This window comes from Dioscorea cayenensis, chromosome 20 (assembly GCF_009730915.1).
Source record: "Dioscorea cayenensis subsp. rotundata cultivar TDr96_F1 chromosome 20, TDr96_F1_v2_PseudoChromosome.rev07_lg8_w22 25.fasta, whole genome shotgun sequence".
NCBI lineage: Eukaryota > Viridiplantae > Streptophyta > Magnoliopsida > Dioscoreales > Dioscoreaceae > Dioscorea > Dioscorea cayenensis.
The window spans coordinates 8,785,514-8,808,065 of record NC_052490.1 but is presented as its reverse complement, the minus strand read 5'-3'; the positions used below and the strand labels follow the sequence as shown (position 1 = coordinate 8,808,065).

The 22,552-nt window shown below is 38.5% G+C and overlaps 2 protein-coding genes and 1 non-coding gene across 3 annotated transcripts; 1 reads left to right on the top strand and 2 right to left on the bottom strand.

The window, feature by feature from the left end:
- Positions 1-336: 336 nt before the first annotated feature.
- LOC120251637 lies at positions 337-14,995 on the bottom strand. Its single transcript, XM_039260231.1, has 9 exons — positions 14,934-14,995; positions 14,766-14,805; positions 14,470-14,542; positions 13,806-13,871; positions 2,565-2,642; positions 1,540-1,712; positions 1,199-1,245; positions 869-1,097; positions 337-764 (listed from the first exon to the last, which is right to left on the bottom strand). The coding sequence occupies exons 1-9, from the start codon at positions 14,958-14,960 to the stop codon at positions 517-519; spliced, it is 981 nt and encodes a 326-aa protein (XP_039116165.1). The 5' UTR covers positions 14,961-14,995; the 3' UTR covers positions 337-516.
- LOC120252366 lies at positions 11,818-11,929 on the top strand. The gene has a single exon (XR_005533901.1). It is a non-coding gene; the product is annotated as a small nucleolar RNA R71 (small nucleolar RNA).
- Positions 14,996-15,634: 639 nt separating the features above from the next.
- On the bottom strand, positions 15,635-21,049 carry LOC120251298. Its single transcript, XM_039259855.1, has 10 exons — positions 20,845-21,049; positions 20,623-20,755; positions 20,467-20,504; positions 20,199-20,289; positions 17,906-19,324; positions 17,424-17,429; positions 17,131-17,147; positions 16,550-16,694; positions 15,742-15,840; positions 15,635-15,685 (listed from the first exon to the last, which is right to left on the bottom strand). Exons 1-10 carry the CDS (start codon positions 21,033-21,035, stop codon positions 15,635-15,637), a joined length of 2,190 nt encoding a protein of 729 aa, XP_039115789.1. The 5' UTR covers positions 21,036-21,049.
- Between the last annotated feature and the right edge of the window lie 1,503 nt (positions 21,050-22,552).

Genomic DNA, 22,552 nt, shown 5'->3' with positions numbered 1-22,552 from the left:
GTTACTTTTGAAAATAAAGTCTCATATTTAAAAAAAAAAAAAATCATCCCTAACTCTTCCACTAGTTCGTCATTATTTTGGGAAAAAAGGGTCTATTCTTCATCTTTGCTGCAAAACAATGCCCAAAAAAAATTTACCATTGATCTTATTCAGTCTAAAAAAGAAAAACCGCCTAAAATTTACAAAATTCATAAAAGAGGTCACCTGAAGAAAAGAGATCATCATGCTCTTTAAATAACAAATTGAATGGCTTGAACGTTCTGCAAAGTAATAGCTACCTAGAAAATTACTGGAACCCCAAAATACAGAAAAAGTACATGGGCCTCACAAAGAGAATAACTCAAGAAGAATTACTGTTTATCTTATATACTGCATTAAACATTATAAATACACCAGTGGTTACACTATAATATTACATTTTGCACAAGGGAAGAAAGAGGGACTTTGCGCAATAGATCCAGTCGTCTAGCAGGAAGCCGCATGCTATAATACCATTAATGTTGTTGCTGGTTTTACTCAAGAAATTTCCTGACAGCGTACAACACCAGCAGCGCCACCATAGCAAAGCCATCTCTCACTTCCTTTGTTCATGTTCCATCTTACTCTGTGCATAGCCAAAATTTTGGAAGGAAAATCCAAAAACTCTGATTCTGCTTCTCTACATCCATGTTCACTCCTCTGAACTAACTGTTTTGATATATCCTCTACATTTTTCAGCTTTGATTTTGGCTTCTTCATCTCAGGAAAAAAGAAGATCCTATTTCCTGAAACAAATATCCAATCATCTGTCAATACAATATAGCTGATAAGTACTCAGAGAAGTTTGGCAGTCAGGATTTGCATATCCCGTGTGAGATTTGACACAAACCTGGAAGTGAAGATTTTAAGTCTTTTGGTCCAGTAGCATGATTTGCAGCTGCAGTATAGGGAATAAGAGCTTGGGAGGTCACTGTGCAGGTGCTCATGTGCTTTGTCACTAGAGATGGAGTGTTGAGCAATGGGGTGCTTATCTTCACTGTTTCACCATCTTTTGAAAGTGAACCACATAAAATGTGTGGGAGACGATTCCGAGGATCCTTCAGAGAATTAACTGTAAGCTGTTAACAGAAAATCCTTTAGACATATAAATCAGAGGTTTCTTACATTTTCTAAATGGGGTATGTTCCCCCTCAATGCAAACATGAGAACAGTGAATCACCTTAAAATAATACGTGGAACCCTCTGCGCCGCAATAAGCAGCTAGACCTATAAATGAAGTACAAAGTGAGCATCATTGACTTGTTAAATGTTGACTTTCCAAGAAGACGATGACAGCGTGAAAGTGCCAGGACAGCATATAGAAACGAATAAGCACCAAAGGTATAGATACTTTAGGACAATCTATTCCTTAGGGTCAAAGTAGAGTTGTTGCCGGGCGGAGATAGGGGCAGAGTTTTTCAATTTTTATATAAAATACCCCTCTTGTATGTTGTAATATAATACACATAAAAATTGCTAAATAAACATGGAACAATTAAAACCTATAAGCATCAAAGGTACCTGTTGAACGTGACACTTGGATGCTCCAAAGGGCAAATGATGAACAAAAGTAACTATGCCATGCAGGCTGCTTCATGCCATCAGAAGGTTTTCCAATCACTGGACCATCATTTGCCAAATCCCACAAGCTGAAGGTCCTCAACGTGCCATCATCGAGTGAGATAATAACACACCTAGAAAGTGATGCAGTGCACCAGAAAGAAAGTTTCAACAATGAAGATATAACTAAATCTTAGAGCATTATGATTAATTTAAATTCAAAAAGACTGACTCAACACAGGAGAGGCCTAACTAGGATATAGGATATTTCTCACCGATTAAAGATATTATCTTAGGCTAGTTTTATTTATGTTAAGACATTCCATGGTAGACACTCAATGAACTAGGGTACCCCCATGCCACCTGACCAACCCCAGGGAAACTCTTTAGGGAGATATTTGTAAGTTGTTAAAAATTGGCCCAACAGTGAAGATCATGCTTCTATGATGATTTTCAGCCATGATATTGGATTTATTTTAAAACTTTGGTCAAGTTACAACTTTTAGTCTTTAAAATCCTAACGACAAGTGATTCAGAGATTAAAATTTGCATTTAACAGGCCCATGCTAACAACAAAAAAGCAGAAGCATAAAGCAGCCAGAAACCCATAAGCAAGCAAGAAATAAAATCCATTAAATGCACCGGGGCAACAACACTGCTGTGTATGGACATGTACTCAGAGGTTCCAAATGATTACTAATTCTTCTTGCCCTAGAAACAAATATCAGCAGCCTTTCCCAGAATTTAAAAAAAAAAAAGTCATCCTCTGCCAGTGAAGATTGCTTAAAAGATCCTCTTCTAGCAAGAAGGATCTTACCAATGTTTAAACTCCAACATCAATATTCAGCTTGAAATATCTTATCATAGTAACAAGAAAGACTAGAAAAAAATGTCTGATTTCCGGTGGTTCATTTTTTTCATTGAAATAGGTATTCCTTAATGAAGCGCGAAAAAGGCTTCACAAAGTAGGTTGCCATATATCTTACCAGGGGTCTTTCATCCATTCCAAACTCAATATGGCTCTCTGCACAGGGTAAGGCTCCCACAAAGGACGATGTGGATCACTGCAACAAAGTACATTCAGTTTTTGTGTCTAGCATAATTCACATAAACAGTAAAACAGAAATATGATTTCAATGACAACCAAGTTAAGATAACAATAAAAAACTGAATATCAAGGATAAATGTCAATGAGAACAAGAAGGAAAATTGCTAATTAGGACAAAAAAAATGCCACCATGACCACAGCAGAATTCATTTAATAGCATATGATACATACAGGACTCATGGTTTCCAGATAAACTATAGCTATATCCCACAAAGGAATTGTTGCACAACCGCAAGCGCACGGTTTTGCCAAGTAGTAAATAAGTATCGATCCCACGAGGACCAAGTGTAATTACCAACCTATTGCAACAAGAGATTATCTAGACAATTAAAAAAAGGTGAGAATTAAGAACAACAAGAAACAAGGAATGAAACACAATCGAGGGTGAAGGGACACGTGGTCATGGATCTTTCTTCGATTAAAAATAGACTTAGGTTGGGAACTCACCACAAGGTATAACATGAATGATGTCTCTGGATCTAAACTAGATTTGAGGCGGATCTCTTGAAGGGCATTAATCCTAAGCTACTTGTCACTCTCTTTCAAGAGATAACAAGTTAGGGCTTGATCAAGGTTACCTCCTACTTTTGTGGTAGATAAACCCTTCTCAAAACCCTGAATAAAAAAACAGTTGATTAAGCAATGAGCCCTCAAGAACTGCCTTTCAGCAAGTTCAGGATGATTAATGAGGTTCCAAGACCTAGGTTATCCTTTCAGTTAACCTAGATCTCTAAGATAGCAAGCAATGCTTTCACAATCACAAGCTTTGACACAAATCAGAAATCAACTCAAGAAATCTACCATTAAGCATAAAAGATCCATACAAAAGTGTCAACACATCATACACAAAACACCTTGGGTTAATCCCAAACCTAAGAAAAGTTCTACTCACACATCATCTTAGTTACAAAGAAAAAGATAGAAAGAGAAGAAAGTCTGCAGAAAGCAACACAACAAGCTGAGAGAACTCCCTATGATGTCTACAAGATTTGATCTTCAATTTCGAGCTCTCCTTCCTTCTTCAACCCTCTCCAGGTCTTCAGATCTTCCTTCTTCCCTCTCCAGCCGCCAGCCCCTTTTCCTGATCTTTCCCCCCTTCTTTAGAGCCCCTTTATGGTCCTCTTTATAGCCAAAAGATAAAGGCTGGGCCCCAGTTACTTTATGGACCACAGGTACTTCTCGCAGACCACAGGTAGGCTGTGTTTCTTCCCAGTCTCCAGGTTTCTCAGCCAATTCCAGCTTCCTACAATGAAAACAACTAGAAGAAGTAGATTGTACAAGGAGAAAGGGAAATGACCATAAAAACTAGGAAAAATGCATGAATACTAGCTAAATGCATGATGTTTATAATGCAATTTATATGTGCAACAAATTCCCCCAAGCCTGAATTTTGCTTGCCCTCAAGCAATGTTACAATTTAGACAACATGACAAGGGAAGTTAACAGAATTCAAATGATGACATTATCTAGCACAGGACACAAGCATAACTTATGAATAGAGTTCATAAAGGTCATGGAGTAATTCAGCTTGTCCCATAGGATAGACTGTACACGAGCATCACAAAAGAACTTGATTCACCTCACATGCAAATGGTCCTGAAATTTAAGATAGGATATATAGATGCAATGAGTCTTAGAGACTTCATAGAACTCCCTTACACAATCCATGCCAAGTTGCTTATTAGAGGGATCAATAGGATTTCTTTAACCATTCATTGATCCTCAATTCTTTGTCCGACTAACATAGGATGCGATTGATCAATTCCGAAGGGTGCACATCCGGGTTAGGCACAAGAGCCACCCTTCTACATGTTACAATCCTACATAGACGCACTCATGTCTCGATAGCAAATAGCCCATGAAAAACAGAGGAGTGCTCGCCATAGACCTCTCTCTTTTTTTCGCTCAGTCGAATTCAAAACATCACCTATATCATTTCCCTCTTATTTGAGAACTTAACTTAGGCAAAGAGAATGCTATGGGATCACAAAATCTCAAGAAGAATCCATTGCAAAATGTATATACTAAATTAAAAATGCAAGATCATAAGCAATAAGATTAGCAAAGTTAGACTCATGCAAATGCAAGTCGCAATTCAATCACTATTAGATAAGAAAAATCTATTCCATGGCCTTTTTGTGTCACGCTACACAATTCATCATAGGATTTCGATGACAAGTGAAATCAACTCAAGATAAATATGCAAATGCAAGTGCATGAAGGGATGCATGAAAAGATGCAATGCAACTATTAAACTAACTCCCCAAGCCTACTTCAAGCATTGTCCTCAATGTTAAGAAATTAATTAAAAAGTAAGCAAATGGGGAGTAGAGAACCCACTGCGATCACTCGTGGAGGAGGAAAGTGGCCTTGCTCGACTAGCCATTCGTAGATTGAATTAGTTTGCTCATCGAGCCGGTTTAAGATTGGCCAGCGTGCTTGTTGTTCACAGAAGAATGGAGTCAAGGGCGCTCATGATGCGTGGGAGATAGTCTGCAGTCTGTGGAATCGCCATGGGGTTGTGGAGCTTGTTCCGCAGGGGATTTCTAGCATGTTGTGGTGCATGAGGGTTCGAGCCAGAAATCCCCGCTTGTCGCGGGCGGTGGGACGTTGGGTCCGCTCGTGGTCGGGAAGAGGATAACGTGGTGTCCCTTTGAGAATGAGGTAGTGGACATCAGCTTCTTTGACGATCATCTTCATAGCAATGCAAGCTTCCATGTCCAACCGAATATTGCCTGGAATACTCTGAAACGGAGACAGGTCACAATGAAAAGCAAAGGCAATAGGAGTAATAAGACCACCAAGGACAATGTCTCCTGAGGAAGCCTTGCCTACTTTAGCAAATTGACGAGCCAAGTGGGAACCAGTGTCTAAAGGGGTGTTGTGGAGCATTGCCCAGAGAAACATGAGCTCGGACTGCCTAACAATGGCCTCACACTCACCACGACCAAACAATGTGAGGGCCATAATACGATGAATGTAGCGGAAACATGGATTCCTAAGACTGGTTGCCCTAGCAGTTGAGGGTTCATATTTGGGTTCATTGGTGAGGGTGTGCCAAAAGTCAGTGGCATCAAAGTCTTTAGGTGTCCTGCGGTCACCACCAGTTGGAAGACCAAAAATGTGGTTAAATTGAGCCAAATTAAGCTTAAAATCCTGGTTGAGGAGTCTAAATGTGATTTCACCTTCGCTACTACCGGACCGTGACAGACATGGACATCAACCCGAGCTTAAGAACTCTAGGGTGAGGCGTTCATAAGTGGGGGAATCTCATGTTGACAAATGCGGTCCACCCTAGGTTGCCTACCATCCAATATACATCATCAAGGATACCCAAGGTGCGGAGAAGATTGTCATCAACATACCTGGTTAGGATGATTTTCCGCTTTAGAAAAGAACTCGGTACCTATTCCTTTGGAAAGCATCCTTGAATATGATGTGTTGAGTGGAAGCGTTAGCGACTGTTCAATGTTGGGGGTGGCTCACGGAGAAGGTTCATGGGGGCTGGTCCTCAAAAGTCAGGTCTGCAGCAATGCAGCGCCCGGGTTCTCCCTGGTCTGCATGATGAAAGTGCTGCCGGCGGAACTCAGGGTGAGATTGTTAAAAAGGCCGGTGAGAATGGGGGGGGTTGGTTATGGAGTTAGTAATGGAGTTTTTAGGTTGATGGTTTGATCTTTGAGAGAAAAAGTGGGGGAGGGGTTGTGTTAAAATATGTGAATGCTCGGAGATGGGATGATGAGATGGGATGATGGATAGTTGATGGGATGGGAGAGTTATGAGAGTGTCTTGGTAGTAGGAAAAAGGCAATGTGGAGTAAAGCCAAGGACAAGAAGATCATTGGGGGAAGGCATAGGTAGTGTTTAGGTCAGTCTTGGGGCGAGCGAAAAAGTGATGGGGATGGGTGGAAAGTGGGAGTGGACATTGGGATTGGGAGCAGAAGACTGGAAATTTGGAGGGAAAACTGTTTCTGGATTCTCCCAGTCCGCGTACGATCCACACCTGTGTTCCCCGACGCACTCGGTTGTGTTTCATACAAGGTGACCCAGACGAGTCTGCATTGGCTGCTGGTGATCTAGTCCAGTATAATTGAACATCAAATGAGTCGAAAAAGAGCTCTGGGACAACTCTGAACCTGCAGAAAACAGTTGAACTTAAATCAGCTAATATAATTGAGAATTTGTAACATAACCAGAAAAATTAAAACAAAGACTGACAATCAAAAGGAAAAACAGGAGCTTGTTTAAGGTCACGAGCACGACCCCTTTTTATTCATTTATTCAATGATGGGAGGAGTTAGAGAGAACATAAGTTCTCCCTTTCTCAATAGGTTCTCCAACAATGTAATGCTTCGCCTTTTGCCCATTAACCTTGAAAGTGCCTGTTGTTGCACTGTGAACCTCAATAGCGCCATACGGGAAGACCTTGGTCACTACAAAAGGTCCTGACCATCTTGATCTTAATTTCCCCGGAAAAATCTTGAGTCGTGAATTAAAAAAAGCGGGACCAAATCCCTTCTCGAAATTCTCTGCGAAAAAAATCGCTTGTCATGCCACGCTTGGTTCTTTTCCTTATACATCTTTGAATTTTCATAGGCATCCAATCTCAATTCTTCCAGCTCTTGTAATTGAAGCTTCCTCTTATCTCCTACTGTCTTCATATCAAAATTAAGAGCTTTAACTGCCCAAAATGCCTTGTGTTCCAATTCAACTGGCAAATGACAAGCCTTGCCATAAATTAAACGAAATGGTGTCATGCCAATTGGGGTCTTGTAAGTCGCTCTATATGCCCATAAGGCATCATCAAGTTTCAGATGACCAATCCTTTTCTTGTTGTTGAAACCGTTTTCTCAAGTATGTTTTTGATCTCCCTATTTGAAATTTCAGCCTGCCCACTTGTTTGAGGGTGGTACGGTGTGGCGATCTTATGTGTTACCCCATATTTTCTAAGGAGGCTTTCAAATTGTCTTTCTATGAAGTGTGATCCTCCATCACTTATGACGACTCTAGGAACTCCGAATCTTGGAAAAAAATTACCCGCTTTGAAGAGCTTAATTACAGTCCGGGCATCGCTTTGTTGGGGATGGAACAGCTTCAACCCATTTTGGAAACGTAATCCACGACCCACAAGAATATATCTCGTTGTTGCATGAAGATGGAAACGGCCCCCATGTAATCTATTCCGCAAACGCCAAAGATTTCCACTTCAAGGATGTAATTAAGAGGCATTTCATGCCTTCTTGAAATGTTTCCCTGCTCTTTGACAACGATCACAAGCAAGCACAAATCTCCTCGTGTCTTTGAAAAAGTGTAGGCCAATAAAAACCCAGCTTTTGAAGTATTTTGGTCGCAGCTTTTTGAAGAGCTCATGATGACCACCATAAGATGAAGAGTGACAATGGAACAAGACTTTTTTTCTCGCTTCATCTTCAGGGATACACCTTCGAAGTATTCCATCAGCACATCGTTTATAAAGAAATGGTTCATCACAAAAATAGTATCTCAAGTCTGAAAAGAACTTTTTCTTCTGCTGGAATTTCAAGTCTGGTGGCAGAATTCCACAAACTAGGTAGTTCACAAAATCTGCATACCATGGAGTGTCAATTGTGGAGATCCTCAGCAACTGTTCACCAGGAAATGCATCGTTAATAGCTAGCTCATTCTCTCCATTCTTTTCCACAACTTGATGCAATCTTGAGAGGTGGTCGGCTACCACATTTTCTGCACCTTTCTTATCACGAATCTCAAGATCGAATTCTTGAAGGAGGAGAATCCACCTAATTAGCCTTGGCTTTGCATCCTTTTTGCTTAGGAGATATTTGATCGCAGCATGATCTGTGTATACTATCACTTTGGAGCCAACGAGGTAGGACCTGAATTTGTCAAAAGCAAACACAACCGCCAGGAGTTCTTTTTCTGTTGTGGCATAGTTGACTTGGGCTTCATCTAACGCTTTGCTTGTATAGTAGATTGCATTCAATCTCTTTTCCTTCCGCTGGCCAAGCACAGCTCCTACAGCGTAGTCGCTCGCGTCGCACATGATTTCAAAGGGCAACTCCCAATCAGGTGGCTGAATTATTGGTGCGGTGGTTAATGCCTTTTTCAACCTGCAGAACGCATTCAAACAGTCATGATTAAAATCAAAAGGAACATCATTAGCTAACAAATTAGTTAAGGGTTTTGCAATTTTGGAGAAATCCTTTATAAAGCGCCGATAGAATCCTGCATGTCCTAGGAAACTACGGACTGCTTTAACTGTTGTAGGTGGCTGCATCCTCTCTATGACTTCCACCTTCGCTTTGTCTACTTCAATGCCACGTTCGGACACCACATGTCCCAGCACGATACCGTCCTGTACCATGAAATGGCACTTCTCCCAGTTAAGGATGAGGTTCATCTCTTGGCACCTGTATAGCACCTTAGACAAGTTAGCTAAACATTCATCAAAGGTTGTGCCATACATCGAAAAAGTCATCCATAAAAAATCTCCATGATGTTTTCAATAAAAATCTGAAAAAAATTGTCGTCATGCAACGCTGAAAAGGTGGCGGGAGCATTACAAAGACCAAATGGCATCCTCCTATAGGCAAAAAGTGCCGTAAGGGCAAGTGAATGTGGTCTTGTGTTGGTCACTAGGATGGATAGGAATTTGGTAAAAACCGAGAAAAATCCATCTAAGTAACAAAAATGAGAGTGTTTAGCTAACCTTTCTAGCATTTGATCTATAAAAGGGAGTGGGTAGTGGTCTTTCCTTGTTTCTTTGTTCAATTTCCTATAATCTATGCACATCCTCCAACCCGTGATAGTTCTAGTTGGGATTAATTCATCATTTTCATTTTTCAAAACAGTCATGCCTCCTTTTTTGGGAACTACTTGCACAGGGCTGACCCACTCACTATCGGAAATTGGGTAAATCACACCGGCATCAAGCAATTTAAGCACCTCTTTCCTAACAACTTCCTTCATATTGGGGTTTAGTCTTCTTTGGTGCTCAATAGAAGGTTTAAAATCAGGTTCAAGTAGAATTCTGTGCATGCAAATTGATGGTTGTATTCCTTTTAAGTCATCTATTGTGTATCCTATGGCTTTTTGGTGCAATTTAAGCTCATTGAGAAGTTTTTTTCGATTCCGCCCGCTTAGGTCCAAAGATTAATAATCACAGGATATGTGGAATTAGGTCCAAGAAATTCATACCTGAGAGTGGATGGGAGAGGTTTTAGTTCTACCTTTGGAGCTTTACAGTCTTCTGGGTTGTGTACTGTGGAAACTGGTTCCAAAATTTCAGTTATGAGCTGCTGGTGTTGCAGAAATTTCTTAGACTGCAGTAGCTGTGCATATTTCTCATTCTCACCATCTTCATTATCTTTCTGCTCATCTTGTACCAAACACAACTGGACAGGGTCTTTGGAAATGTGTTTTGGCAACTCTTCTTTGATAGCTTGTTCAAGTAGATCAACCCTACAACATGAACTTTCAACAAAAGAGTGTTTAACAGAGTTAGCCAAATCAAATTCTACTTTTTCTTCACCAACAGTTAAAGAAAGCTTGCCATTTTTAACATCAATAAGTGCCCCTGCAGTTGCCAAGAAGGGTCTCCCCAGAATGATTGGAATTTGAGTGTCTTCCTCCATTTCTAACACCACAAAGTCAGCGGGTACAAAGAACTTACCGACCTTGATTGGGATGTCTTCAAGAATACCTATTGGATGTTTGACGGATCGATCCGCGAGTTGCAAGGAAATTGTTGTCGGCTTTAACTCTCCCATGTCTAGTTTCTTGCACACTGACAAAGGCATCAAGCTTACACTTGCACCTAGATCACATAGAGCTTTCTCAAAGCTTGCTGCCCCAATTTCACATGGAATCGAGAAGTCGCTCGGGCTCCTTCGGCTTTTGGAGGCAATTTGTTTTGGATTAATGCAATCGCATCCTCCGTTAATGCCACTCGTTTCATACTCCTCTAATCTTCTTTTCTTAGACAAAAATATCCTTCAAAAACTTCGTGATATGATGGCATTTGTTGCAAAGCTTCTGTGAAAGGAACGTTGATGTATAACTTCTTAAGAACTTCTAAAAAAACTTTCCAAATTGCTTGTCCAACTTGGCCTTGGCTAACCTTTGTGGAAATGGCACTGGTGGCACGTAAGGTTTTGGAGGTATATACCCTCGGTGTTTCATCAACTTTTTTTCTCGCATCTCCATCGTTGTGTTCAGCCGCTTGTCGTTGTGTATCATTTCTTTTCACCTGGATTCACCCCAATGTTTTCATTTTCAGCTTGTTTTGACTTGGGATCTTCCAATTGTTTTCCACTCCTTAGAGTTATAGCTTTGCAATGCTCACTTGGATTAATTTCTGGTTTTCCTGGAAACATCCCTGGGGGTCTGGATGAAGAACTAGCTTGTTGAGCAATCTGATTTTCCAGCATTTTGTTGTGGGTAGCCAAGGAATCAACCTTAGAAGTAAGCTGCCGAATTGCTTCATTCATGACTTGACCTTGTTGCTTAAACTCTTCATTTTGCTTGGCTTGTGTTACAACAAAATTCTCTAGCAAAGCCTCCAAATTTGATTTCTGCACAGGTTGTGGATTGGAAATTCTCTGCTGGAATCCTGGTGGCTGTCTAGGGACATTAGAGCTGTGGTTTTGATCAAAGTGAGGTTGATTGCTCTTGTAGGAAAGATTAGGATGATTTCGCCAACCAGGGTTGTAGGTGTTGGAGAATGGATCATTGACGGGTCTTTGACTGAAATTGAGATAGTTCATTTGCTCCACTGATGGTTCTGAAGAGGGGGATGCGATCAGTTGACAGTTTACAGCTAGATGTCCTGTGGAACCACAGATTTCACATGTAGCATTGGCGGCACTTGGAGCATTCAGTTTGTCAAATTTTTGAGTTAAAGCATCCACCTTGGCTGCAATTAAGTTTAAGGTCTCCACCTCATGTCTTCCTGCAGGTTTTGGAGTGGTGCTTCTTTCACTTGCCCATTGGCAATGGTTGAGAGCCATGTCTTCAATTAAATTATAGGCATCATCCACTTTTTTGTTCATCAAAGCTCCTCCTGATGCAGCATCAACTGAAATGCGAGAGTTATAGTTTAATCCACTGTAGAATGTTTGCACAACCAGCCATTTCTCCAAGCCATGGTGTGGGCATAGTCTCATAAGTTCCTTGAATCTATCCCAAGCTTCATACAGTGATTCACCATCCTTTTGATAAAAACCAGTGATTTGGTTCCGCAACTGAGCTGTTTTGCTTGGCGGGAAATACTTAGAAAGAAAAACTTGGAGCAATTGATCCCATGTTTTGATAGAGCCTTCAGGTAGTGAATGTAACCAAGCTCGAGCCTTGTCCCGTAAAGAGAATGGAAAAAGTCTGAGTCTAACTGCATTCTGTGGGACTCCATTGAGCTTAACAGTGTCGCAGTATTCGAGAAAAACAGAGAGATGGAGGTGTGGATCTTCTACTGGTGAACCTCCAAACTGATTCTGCTGAATTAATGACATGAGTGCTCGGGTCAGCACTGAAAAATTGTTTGCTTTTAACCGGTGGCATTGCAATGTCGGAATGCAATCCTTGAGCACTCGGGGCTGCAAATTCCTTCAAAGTTTTTACTATTATCCTCCATGTTTGATGCTTGTGAGGACTCTTTAAGCTTAGCTTTCCTTTGATATTGAAGTCGAAAAATCCCTCTCAAATTCTTGATCCGGGTTCTAACAGACTTTGAAGACTTCTATTTCTTTTGCATAGAATGAGAATTAACCTCGCAAAGAAATAAAAACAAGTTAAGTGAATTGGACTAATTGGGAAAAAACAGAGAATAAAATGCCTAGTCTAACCAGGTTGCAATTCAATTAATATCACACTATAGTCCCCGGCAACGGCGCCAAGAACTTGTTGCACAACCGCAAGCGCACGGTTTTGCCAAGTAGTAAATAAGTATCGATCCCACGAGGACCAAGTGTAATTACCAACCTATTGCAACAAGAGATTATCTAGACAATTAAAAAAAGGTGAGAATTAAGAACAACAAGAAACAAGGAATGAAAACACAATCAGTGTCAAGGGACACGTGGTCGTGGATCTTTCTTCGATTAAAAATAGACTTAGGTTGGGAACTCACCACAAGGTATAACATGAATGATGTGCTCGGATCTAAACTAGATTTGGGGCAGATCTCTGAAGGGCATTAATCCTAAGCTACTTGTCACTCTCTTCAAGAGATAACAAGTTAGGCTTGATCAAGGTTACCTCCCTACTTTCGTGGTAGATAAACCCTTCTCAAAACCCTGAATAAAAAAACAGTGATTAAGCAATGAGCCCTCAAGAACCGCCTTCAAAGCAAGTTCGGGATGATTAATGAGGTTCCAAGACCCTAGGTTATCCTTTCGCTAACCTAGATCTCTAAGATAGCAAGCAATGCTTTCACAATCACAAGCTTTGACACGAATCAGAAATCAACTCAAGAAATCTACCATTAAGCATAAAAAGATCCATACAAAAAGTGTCAACACATCATACACAAAAAACACCTTGGGTTAATCCCAAACCTAAGAAAAAGTTCTACTCACACATCATCTTAGTTACAAAGAAAAAGATAGAAAGAGAAGAAAGTCTGCAGAAAGCAACACAACAAGCTGAGAGAACTCCCTATGATGTCTACAAGATTTGATCTTCAATTTCCAGCTCTCCTTCCTTCTTCAACCCTCTCCAGGTCTTCAGATCTTCCTTCTTCCCTCTCCAGCCGCCAGCCCCTTTTCCTGATCTTTCCCCCCCTCTTTAGAGCCCCTTTATGGTCCTCTTTATAGCCAAAAGATAAAGGCTGGGCCCCAGTTACTTTATGGACCACGTGTACTTCTCGCACTCACGGTAGGGTCGTGTTTTCTTCCCGCCTCCGTGTTTCTCACCAATTCCAGCTTCCTACAATGAAAACAACTAGAAGAAGTAGATTGTACAAGGAGAAAGGGAAATGACCATAAAAACTAGGAAAAATGCATGAATACTAGCTAAATGCATGATGTTTATAATGCAATTTATATGTGCAACAGGAATACCACGTAATTGAATATAAACAAGACAAAACGGATTCTTCCCTAAAATGAATTGAGATAAGTAAATATACACACCGTACATCCCAAAACTTGAGGCCTTCTGGTCCGGTGGTTACTACTAGATTTGAGCTCTCAGGATCACTGAATTGCACACAATCAATAAATAAGCCATATATCAATAAGAAAGAAACTAAGCATACAAAATGTTCATTTCTAACTATGTCCTCCATCAGAAAAATAAAAAACAAAAAATTTAATGCAGTGAAAGAACTACATATTCTACAACATTCAAAATTGAATAGGATGATGAGGCAAAACAGATCATTAAAGATATCCTTTAAATAAGACCATTAAAGATCTTTTGAATTGCCTTCTAACAATGTGACTAGAGGTATAATTCCCTTACTATCAATGCCTCATATGTGCAATGCCTTCTTAGCATAATTTATGAAGAAAAACTTATAAAGTCATTTATTATTTAGAAGAAATTCCTATACTATTACCAAATATAGCTCATTTATTGAAACAATCAAGTCAAAGCACATCAGAACACGTAAGCTGGGTCTATTCTAATCAGCAGACAAATAAGGATGAAAAGCAAAAGCCAGACCGAATAACATACTTTCAACCATCCACACTGAAATCTTTTCTATCAAATGCACTACAAAGTCAACATATTCCAATCACAAACCTTCAAGGACAGGAGCTATAAAGACCAAAATATTTTAAAAACCATCACCTTTCTTCTGGCGCCCAAGCAAGAGATCTTATGGGACCGTCATCAGCAGTGAAACAGAGCAAAGGCCTTGTCTCTGTAGAGGAGTGTAAAATGGAAATCATGAGTAAGAATACTTAGAAGAGTAATGACAATCATTCAAAATCAACAGGCAAGTGCCCAATTTCCACCATATAGTTGATTTAACTATGTTCTCCTTTATGCAAAAAGCCAAAAATGGCAACCAAATTGTTTTTTATCAAAAAAGTTGTATCCATTAGATTGGGAAAAATACTCCAAAATAGAATACTACAGCATACCTTGAGAAGGGCAGTGAGAAGAGAACTTCCATAGAGCAACCTGAAACATTAAAAAAACTTCAGCTCTGACAATCTACATAAATGAATAGATGGCTTCAATGGTCATATTCTTTGCATGAATTGAATAAACACAAAGAAGTAGAGTAACATGATTAAACAAATCGTTACTGTTCCATCGTGGCATCCAGCTAACATTAAATCACTAGAACCTGAACGTGACCATTCCAAAAGTTAGGGGAATGTCAGAAAAAAAGGTAGAGTCCAATGAATCAGAAAAGAAGATACTAGTAACATAACTATTGAAATAATATTCATATGATATACAGAATTACAGGAAAGATGTAATACTTAAAAGGCTAAGAATTCATAATTATTTGGAAATCTAAGAAATTACATGTTGCAAATAGTTAGAAACTTAGAAAAACTATAATGGCAGACATCAAGGCAACTTTTAATGACATTCTTACATTAGCTCTAACATAGCCCCCAAAGCACACTCCCTAGGTTTAGGTGCTCAAGTACTATTATCCCATAAAAGGATGCGCAATTAATCTATGATAATAAAGATTGAAGCTAAGATCCAAGCACACTTCCTAGGTTTAGGACTTAAGAATGTTATTTTCATAAGTTATCACTTGTTATAAAGAGTTCAAAAGTTATTTTAGATATCGGATGAGCTCAGATTCAATAGACCGTGCTGCACCAATATTAGAGTAGTATTATTTTATGCACCCACATTTGTGTTTATCACTTAGCAGGTGTTTTTCCTAGTTTAGTTTAGAAGGATAATAATGTTTTTTGGATTATGTAAAAGCCCTAATTCTTATATTCTCTTTATGACAGTTGTGGTCTCTATTTTGGAATCAGGTTCAGTTTGCAGATGGATCAAAGAATTTCTGGTTCTCATCTACTTTGAGTTGCTGGTTCAGTTTGCATCTAAAGAAAACAGCCACAAATAAGCCTGACAGACATAGACCTTCCCAGAACAAGTTTGCGCTTGGGCCCTCAAGTTTCTGGCGTCAGACGAAGCCTTGCAAGAAGAGAGGTTTTTAAGTGGATAGGCCAAATCTAAAACCTAGGTCAGCTTGAAATGTTAAATCAAAAATTAAAATTATAGGGCCCAAACTTGTGTTTCTGGTTCATACCCCTTATAGCTTAAGCTTTAACATAAATCTATGAAGCACGTCTGTGATGTCCAACATTATACAATTTCTGACTTAACGGTCCAAAAAGATTTTTGATTTCTACAAGCAGGTAACTTAAGTATATATTACTTTATCTCTGTCATTGTCAAACTGTCAGTAAAGTTAGAGGATTGCTTCTAGATTGAGTCAGCATCCAAGCAATCATTTCTACGGCAGAAAATTATCTCTCACGAAACATAATTTTCTAAAGAAAACATGGACAATATATTGAAAAGAGAACAAAAAGGATTAACAAAACAGGAACCATGGCATGAAACTACAAGTCTATCAAGTAGAAAAAGGGGGAAAAAATAAAGGGTGCAAATATAGAGCAAATATGGAAAACAGAATCTACATACTATATCCTAAGGAGTTGGGTATATTGACAAGCAAAAGATGTAAACATGCAATAAAAGGGAAATTCTACAAAAGATCTCTAAGTTCTCTTTATCCATTCCTACTTAAAAATCAAAACCCAAAACACAATGAAGTGGTTTTGTCGTCTAATGAGATTCACAGCAAGAGTGGATTCAATTGCCTACTTCTTGCCCAATGAGCAAAAGAAAATTCAAAAAAGTGAAATTATTGGAAAGGGGAAACCAAGTCATCATACCATTGTCTATCTCCACATTTGATCTTTGAGCATTTGAAAACAGGCTCCAGTTTAATAAAACGAGGATCAGTACCTTCAATTCTAGAAGAGATGTATAGCCTCCTGACCAAGGAAGGATGCGGCACGTCCCACCTGCATGTGATATAAACTGACAATTACATAAACAAGTTTGTTGAGAGAGAAAAAAAAAAGAAAGAAAGAAAAGAACATCATGACCTTTGAAATTGAGCATACCCATTTAAGATGAAAATACTATCATAGGAACGATTGCAACTGGGGCAAGTAAATAATACCACAAATGATCACCATATGATATTACAAAGGCTAATATCAAGAGGCCAACGCAACTCTACATTTTGAGACTACTAGTCTAAATAAGGTACAAAATGAAACACGCAATCATTCTGCAGTTCATAGTAATCTTATTACCTACAGTTTCCAATAAATGTTCTACTTCCCTAATGCATAAACATTGGAGATCACTATATTTGAGGGATAAATACATAAAAATACTGACAATAAACAGGAAAGAGACATGAATTTGCAAAGACTGACAATCAAAAATCACCATCTCATCAATGAAACCTAGTGTGCACAGAATTAAAGCATAAAGGCAGATGGCAAATTAAGGTATAAGAAAAAAGATAAAAGTAAAAATAAAAAATTAATTATTAATTATTTTAAACAGCTTTAAAGTCAGTCATCAGCCATGCATCAATGCAAGCTAATGTAAATGTCGCCACTATAACTAGTGGTTTGGTTGATCATAGATGAAAAGACAGATTAGTGGGCCTTTCTTGTCTATCTATTGACATCAAGATTAGATAGATATTCAGATTGTTCTACTAAACAGTCACATACCATAAGCTGCAAATTTCAAACAGTAACATTTTAATACTTTAACAGACTTGGTCTGTTATGTAAATGGGTGAAGGTTCACTATTTGATACCCAATAAGCACAGCTAAAACTAAGACACCCAGTTTCATTTATTATTTCAAGTGATCAGGTTGTCACTATTATTTAGCGTTTGTAAACAGCATAGTAAACTTAATAAACTAAAACAATCCAGATACATTAAAATTTAAGAGGGTAGTGACGCTACTTAGACCTATAGTACATCTACAAATAAAATTAAATGTTTAACAAGAATCTAGTGAACAAGTACATAATATAAATTCTGGAAGAAAGTAAAGGAAAGATGAAAATGGGCATACACTTCAATAGAACCACTGCAACAACACAGCAAGATAGCCAATATGTTGTTCGCCTTCAGATTTAGTGGAGGTTTTAGGCCTCCATTTCACATCCCATGCAAATTTTCCATTGTGAGCTAGAGAGAACCATCCTAGGCAAAGCAATATTTTCTAGAATATGAGAACAAGGAATAGTTTCTTCCCTTCGATTTGTGACACCTTCACATGAGTCTGACACAATTAATTCACTTTGACAATCACCAGAAATTAAATTTTCTCTTGAATTAGCAAGCTCTAGGTTACTGAATAGCTTGAAGTCAGCACCAGATGTTGAAACGGTCTTGCTTGTGCTTTGAATAAATTGATCTATAGGTCTTCCTCCAGGCCTTGGCACAAATGATTTCTCTTCAGCATGTGTATTGCCTGATGTTGGAAACATCGTAGCATTCCCAGAACGAGAATTCAAAGGTGTCATGCTCTCATTTGAGTTTAATGTAAGACTACTGTCAGACGCATTAGATTCTATATCAACACCAGGTGTCAGAACACCCTTTTTTGCACTTGAAATTGTTGACTCCCTAGGTTGTCCATGAAACCCAGAAACAAATGACTTCTCTTTAATGATTGACCCAGCTGAAGTTGTCAAAGGCAAAGCAACATGCTGCAAATCAGCATTCAAACATGGCAAACAATCACTTCTGCTAGAAATTAGATTGCTGCCATACGCCTCTACGTCTACTTCAACACTGCATGTTGCAATGTCATCTACACTGCACACACATGATTCCTTCTCAACAATTAAATTGCCTGAAGTCACCGACAGTGAAGCAATATTCCCCAAACCAATGTGCGAAGGAGCCATGCAGTTCTCTGTGCTTGTAAGCGCACCATTACCAGATGCATCTACCTGTAATTCAAAAACAGATTCGCGACGAAACTTATTTGTACTTGATAATGGTTCCCTTCTAGGCCTTTCCCTCCGCTTGGGTGCATCTCCTGCATCAACATTTAAAACTGACACACAATGCATTGTGCTTAAACTCACATGATCAGTGGATGGAGGTGCTTCTCTGCCATCCACACTTTCCAGTGTCCTGATGAACCTCCCTAAAATTAATCCATTGACACTATCTGGACGATTAAATCCCCGATTCATGTGCTTTCTCGGTCTTCCTCGAGGCCTAGCAGGAAGAATCTCCCCTCTGGACAAATCATCTGTACTCAATTTTTCTATTTTTCTAGGTCTACCTCGAGGCTTTGGTAAATGTAATATTTTCTTGTTATCTGAATCACACAAAGCATCATCTTCTGCCTGTCTCTTTCTAGGTCTCCCTCTCTTCCTCCTAGTAGCAGAGAACTCATTTTGGTTTAACTCATGAGACAGTTCTGTTTCTGATTGTTTTAGGTTTATTTTTTGTCTCCCTCTTCCTTTAGGCTTCGCTTGAGATAATTCATTTTTCTTGTCCAAACTTGTGAGGCACCAAATCTGAATTAAGCCCCTTCCAACCAAAGGTACTCCTATCTTGTGATATGAAGCGCCAGAAGGATGGGCAGCAACTGCAAGATACTATAAACAAAGCAAAGAGTGAGAGTGCTATACAACAAGAGAGAAGACAAAGAAGCAAATGTATACAAAGGAGACAGAGTCACAACACATACGCATGGTCAATCATCACCAAACTATATCAACTCAAGTATAAAAAAATGGAATGTGACAAAAATTACTTTAATATTTAAACAGATGATGGCATTTGTCTTCTTACATTTTAATAAATGAATGTTCACCCAATAGATGAAGACAGGACGCAAATGATCACATGTAAGAAGAGGCGTACAAGTGCACTTGAATGATATGAACACATCAGATATGATGTAGCCAATGTGCTTAATTTTCACAGCTTGCAATGAAAAATAATTTAGATGTAGTAACACAAATTAGAAAAACTACAAATGTGACACAAAGGTACCACAATTTAAATGCAAATATGACTACTCAGAGAAATGATAGGCTAGATGGCCATGAAATGCATGGTGTCTCTTATTTTCTTAAAATCGCAAAACCTTACAATAATTACATGGAATGGAAACCATATTTGCATTTAAATTTTTTCTATTATGATTTGTAGAATTTCATATTAGTTCAATCATGGTGCACATCGTGAATTGAGCGCAGAAAAGACCTACTGAATCAAAATGAAATGCCACCGTTATATCAACCAAATTGTTCTAAAAGTTACAAAAATTATCAGAAGAGTGTTTGATGTCATCAGAATTTCCTATTATGCCATTATTAGTCAAGTTCTTGTAAAGAAAGCACCATCTTAGGCTCTTAGCTAAACCAAACACGAAAAAATATACCACAAAACACAATTGAAAAGGAAATACATGCTTGGAGCCTGGGCTAATAAAAGCACAATTTTGGGAGTAAACATTAAAGCTACCTCGCAATTGGCTTGGCCCTCAGTTTTCTCATCTGTCCTAGGACACCAGTCCAACGCCCAAACAGATCCACCAACATGCAACACAAAATCACTGCTTACAAAAAAAAAAACTTCTTTAGATGTGCATTTACCCACTTAAAGCTGACACAAAAGACAGCATCAAAATTGCAAAAACAATAGTTGGAATATCTGTATCAAGAACAAGAAGTAACACAATAAACAATATAACTATAAAACAAAAAACGAAATCTAGTACAGCACAACATACCTACTAGAAGATCTCACATTTTGAGGTAAAGATTCCACCTGTAATAGCATTACAAAAAAACACATATTAAGCACCATCAACTCACCAATGGCAAACTCCAAAATGAACTCCATAAAACTTGAAAGCACACAAAAAATCACACTTAACTAAACTAACCTCCGGTACTGAAACTGAAGCTGAAGAAAACTGTTGCAATGTTATCCCCTCACTGAAATTACTCACTTGACCGGACTCACTTTCATAAGAAAAATTCAGAACTTTTGGTTCATAATAGAACTGTCGCCATTCTCTAGTAGTGTCATAATAATACATCTATTTCAGTAGTCATGCCAAATATATATATATATATAATTTTAAGGTTAGAAAGAAGGAGCTCACTTCAAAAACATGATCATGGAGGAAAATCGTTCGATTTGGGAAAGCAAGAAGCCCTCACACGATGGCTCACCACAAAGGGCGGAGATGGAATCCATGGTGGCAAAGAAGCCGTCAACGGAGTGGTCAAAGGGTGCAATGCCGGGCGGGCTTTGCTTTCCCAGCTTCACATTGTCATGGTGATCGATACCCATTTGATGTTGAAATTCTTCTATTAAAAAAGAAAAGAAAAACCCAAAACTATGCCCCAAAAAACCACAAAGAGGATTTGAACACGTTACTCATCGCTGATTTTTATATGAATAAATAAATATTTTGGACATAAAGACCTAATCCGAGTAAGACTAGTAAAACGAGCCCAAGCCCAGCTCGAATGCACTTCTACTGGGCTCGAGCTCAGTTTAAGAGCTTGACTCTTTTATGATTGTAGGTAAGCAACAACAATGGCGACCCAGTGAACGAGAAAGAGGCAGCTATAGGCTACAACTATGACACCAACAAAAGGGAAAGAATTTGTGCTTGGGCTAGACCTTAATGAAATGATAGTTAACCATTGTAAGATTGAGGAAGATTAAGAAAAGAACACATACGAAACCACATGCAGGATAGAATCACACAGGAAAAAGGTAACTTGATTCAAAAAGACAAACCAATGAAGTAGGGCACCAAGTAACAAACAATAGTAAAATAGTTACTCTTAATGACAACACGAAGTAATCATCTATTACTTTGGCATGAAGTAATTAATCAAAACCCAACTTGCATGAAATGTAGATTTGTCCATAGTATTGATAATGAAAGAGATTTATTTATCAAGGACTCCTCCATGTTACTTTGTTTCCCACTCTGTTTCTTTGGCAACATGTCTTAAAAAGCAACTCAAGCACAAGCATTAAGTTCATGTAGCTTCTTGAGAGAAGATTAAAAAAACAAAAATATATTTTTTGAGAAAATTTTAATCATGGTAGCTAAACTCAATTTATCCAGGCAGCATATGCAAAAAAGTTTAAGGGCCTGTTTGGATGCAAAATAAAAAAATATGGCATAATTTTATTATGCAGGAAGTGCAAGTGATTATTACAGAAATTATGACATATTTTATTCCTACAGAATGGGTGTTTGGGTAACAAAATAAAAAAATATTACAAAAATTATTACATATTTTTTTCTTATATAATGAGTGTTTGTTTTGCATAATAAATAATTATTACATAATAAATATAACCATTGGATTATAACCGTTGGTAATTAAACTTTGAAAAATAGCCGTTGTAAATATAGCCGTTGTAAATATAGTCGTTATAATTATAGCCGTTATAATTATAGCCGTTATCATTTTTCCCTATTTATACACAACATGATTCCTTTGCATTATGCACATAACTGAAAAAAAAAATCAGTGTTGTAACCATTGTTTCACCATGGATTCCTTACATCTTTGGAGGAAAAAGAAATGAAGAAGATGATCTACTCATGCTCAACAATTGGTCAAGAGAATGTCCGGCACCTTGCGAAATGTAGAACATCACACATCCATTCTTACAGGTGATGCATATGTACAAGAAATTCTTCAAGGTCATGAGGAGCGTTGCAAAAGAGAATTTCGTATGGAGCCTTATATATTTCAAGCACTGGTTGATCGTCTAAGAGAAAAAAATCCCTCCTCTGCAACTCAAAAGCGGACAGCGATCGAGGAGCAACTAGCAATGTT